Source organism: Manihot esculenta, chromosome 7 (genome assembly GCF_001659605.2).
Source record: "Manihot esculenta cultivar AM560-2 chromosome 7, M.esculenta_v8, whole genome shotgun sequence".
Lineage (NCBI taxonomy): Eukaryota > Viridiplantae > Streptophyta > Magnoliopsida > Malpighiales > Euphorbiaceae > Manihot > Manihot esculenta.
Window position 1 is genome coordinate 256,075 of NC_035167.2, and position 3,324 is coordinate 259,398.

Genomic DNA, 3,324 nt, shown 5'->3' on the forward strand with positions numbered 1-3,324 from the left:
ACATAAATACTTTTATATAATTCATAATATATCCAATTCATTCACATTTGTTAATCATGAACCAAACAATATGTAAAATGAATCAAAACTCAAAAGTTCCTATATAAGATTATTTATTGATTTCAAGTTAAAAAATCACTTATACAATTATAACTTGAGTAATCCATACAAATTATTTTCCATATAAATTTTTCAAGCGAATCAGTTCAGTTTAGTTCACTTATTCATAAAATATGTACCTATATATTAATTTTAGATATCTCACGTATCATAACCTATGAAATTAGCTATTTGCTCTAAAAGAAAAGAATATAATATATACTAGTTTTAATAGTTTTAATCATTATTCAATAATAATAATAATATTGACTAGAAATATTTAAAATTATTATTTAAATACAATTGAAATCTCATGATTATAACCATATTATAATTTTTTTTATAATAATATAATTTCATAAATTTTATTTTTATTTGAAATTTAATTAAATTAATATTAAAAATAAATAACTGTTTAATAAAATTATATTTAAATATTTAAAATATATAAAAAATAATATTTAATTATAACTAACAAATTAGCCGTGCGTATACTACTAACATAAATGAGATGCTTTCGGACACCGCCAACCTGTCAATTCATCACGCAACATATTTTCTTGTTATGTCATAGTGCTCACCGAAACAGAGTGACAACAATTGTCCAATCATTTTGCATATCTTGTTTTCTTTCGATCATTACTTAATAAAGTTAATTTTTATAGAAAAATAATAAGATATACAAAAAAAATAAACTTTTTGCTAAACCCATTTCTAAGAATAGCGCATATATATATCTTTATTTTCTATTTTGCACATGACTGATGATTTGTTTGTAACCTGCAAAGCAAAAACTGCTTGTTGTAAAAGAGAAGTTAACTATAATATTATTTAATATTTTATGAAAGAATGAAGAAAAAAAAAAAAAAAACAAAACGTTGTCTTGCTTGCACGTCATATCCATTCCCGACTTCCCTTGGCTGGTCCTTTTGTTCGTGTTGCTTTTCACATTTTTGTTTAGAAGAAGGAATGACCTATGAACAGAATATTCTCCTATAGCGTGCTGCTTCTATATATTCTTCTTTGCATTGAACCTTCTTACAACACCTTACCAGCTACCCATGGGGAACTGTCTTTCTTTCCCTCCATCTTCAGGTTCCAACGTTGTCTCGAAGAAATCCAAACCTCTGCCCATTGAAACCTCCTTCAAGCTTCCCTCTCCATTGCCAACTTGGCCACAAGGTACCTTCAAACATTTAATCTCTTTCTTCGCTTTTTTATGCTAATCTTGTTAATGAATTCATCTCTAATTTTTTAGTCTTGATGATGATTGATTCACGCATGCTATACTAATAGGTGAAGGGTTTGGATATGGAACCATTGATCTTGGTGGATTACGGGTGTGTCAGATTTCGTCTTTCAACAAAGTCTGGGCTACCCATGAAGGGGGACCAGATGACCTTGGCGCTTCTTTCTTTGATCCCTGGCAAATACCACAAGGATTCTTTATGCTGGGTAGCTATTGCCAACCCAACAACAGGTCGCTTTACGGGTGGGTTCTTGCCGGGAAAGATGAGGTAGGGGGAACCTTAAAGACACCGCTCGATTACACGCTAGTTTGGAGCAGCGAGTCTCTCAAAATCAAGCAAGACGGCATTGGCTACATCTGGTTACCCACTGCTCCTGATGGTTACACAACCGTAGGCGTTGTCGTCACCAATTCCCCCGCAAAGCCTTCCCTCGAAAAAATCCGCTGCGTTCGATCAGACATCACCGACCAATGCGAGGTCGACACTTGGGTCTGGGGACCTGGCAAGCAAAGCGATCCAAATGGATTCAACGTATTCAATTTGAGGCCCAGCAATAGGGGGATGCAGACCATGGGTGTTTGTGTGGGCACATTTGTGGCCCAAAACGGCAGCGCTAACTCTATTTCTGTAGCTTGCTTGAAGAATATGCACTCCAATTTATCTTGCATGCCCAATCTAAACCAAATTCAGGCAATTTTTCAGGCATACTCTCCCCGGATATATTTCCATCCTGATGAAGAGTTCTTCTCATCCTCGATAAGTTGGTATTTTAACAATGGGGCACTCTTATATAAGAAGGGAGAAGAATCCAACCCTATCCCAATCACAGCAACAGGCTCGAACCTTCCTCAAGGAGGTTCAAATGATGATTCATACTGGCTGGACTTTCCCCTGGATGAAAATGCTAGAGAGAGAATCAAGAAAGGAGACTTACAAGAAACTGAGGTATATTTACACATCAAGCCAATGCTGGGAGCAACCTTTACGGACATAGTTTTGTGGATGTTTTGTCCTTTCAATGGTCCTGCCAAAGCTAAAGTTGAGCTCATCAATATTCCACTAGGAAGGATAGGAGAACACGTTGGTGACTGGGAGCATTTGACGTTGAGAGTCAGTAACTTTAATGGGGAGTTGTGGAGTGTTTACTTCTCCCAACATAGTGGGGGTTCTTGGCTCAATGCGTCGGAGCTTCAGTTTGAAAGTGGAAACAAAACTGTTGGGTATGCATCGTGGCATGGCCATGCCATGTATTCCAAGCCAGGTCTAGTATTACAAGGGAACAGTGGGATAGGAATAAGGAATGATACTGCGAAAAGTAAAATGGTGTTGGATACTGGAGCAAGGTTCTCGGTGGTTGCAGCTGAGTATTTGGGCACGAAGGTTATCGAGCCACCATGGCTTAATTACTTGAGGAAATGGGGTCCAAAAACTACTTACGACATAGCCGAGGAGATCAAGCAAGTGGAGAAAATATTACCTGGGAAACTCAAATCTGCGTTTGAAAAGTTCATTAATAGTCTACCAAATGAAGTTCTCGGGGAAGAAGGGCCCACAGGTCCAAAGCTGAAAAGAAATTGGACAGGAGATGAAGTTTAAAATAGCATCCAATGCCAGATATATATTTTGCTTATCAACAGCATATTCTAAAAACAACACAATATGCATATGCATATATATATATGTGTGTGTGTTTTTTTTTTTATTTAGTTAATTTATTTAACTAAACTTCTTTAAAAAGAAAAATAAAAGTGGAATTCTTTCTGTTTCAGAAAATGATCTCGAAATCTTTTTTTTTTTTGAAAGTAATAATTTTTTTTAATTTTCTATATGAATACAGACCTACATAAAAACGACAATTAATGAAAAAATTGGCCAAGACAGGCATGATGGGAAGCTAATTACAATTGGTTGGCAGTGATAACCGTACGTGTTGAGTAAATTATAAGGGAAATACTAGCAAAAATCGCATTTTTTA

General features: G+C 35.5%; 1 protein-coding gene across 1 annotated transcript; it reads left to right on the top strand.

The window, feature by feature from the left end:
• The first annotated feature begins 1,015 nt into the window (after positions 1–1,015).
• Positions 1,016–3,097, top strand: LOC110619139. The gene is made up of 2 exons (XM_021762394.2): positions 1,016–1,281; positions 1,396–3,097. The coding sequence occupies exons 1-2, from the start codon at positions 1,161–1,163 to the stop codon at positions 2,943–2,945; spliced, it is 1,671 nt and encodes a 556-aa protein (XP_021618086.1). The 5' UTR covers positions 1,016–1,160; the 3' UTR covers positions 2,946–3,097.
• Positions 3,098–3,324: the final 227 nt, after the last annotated feature.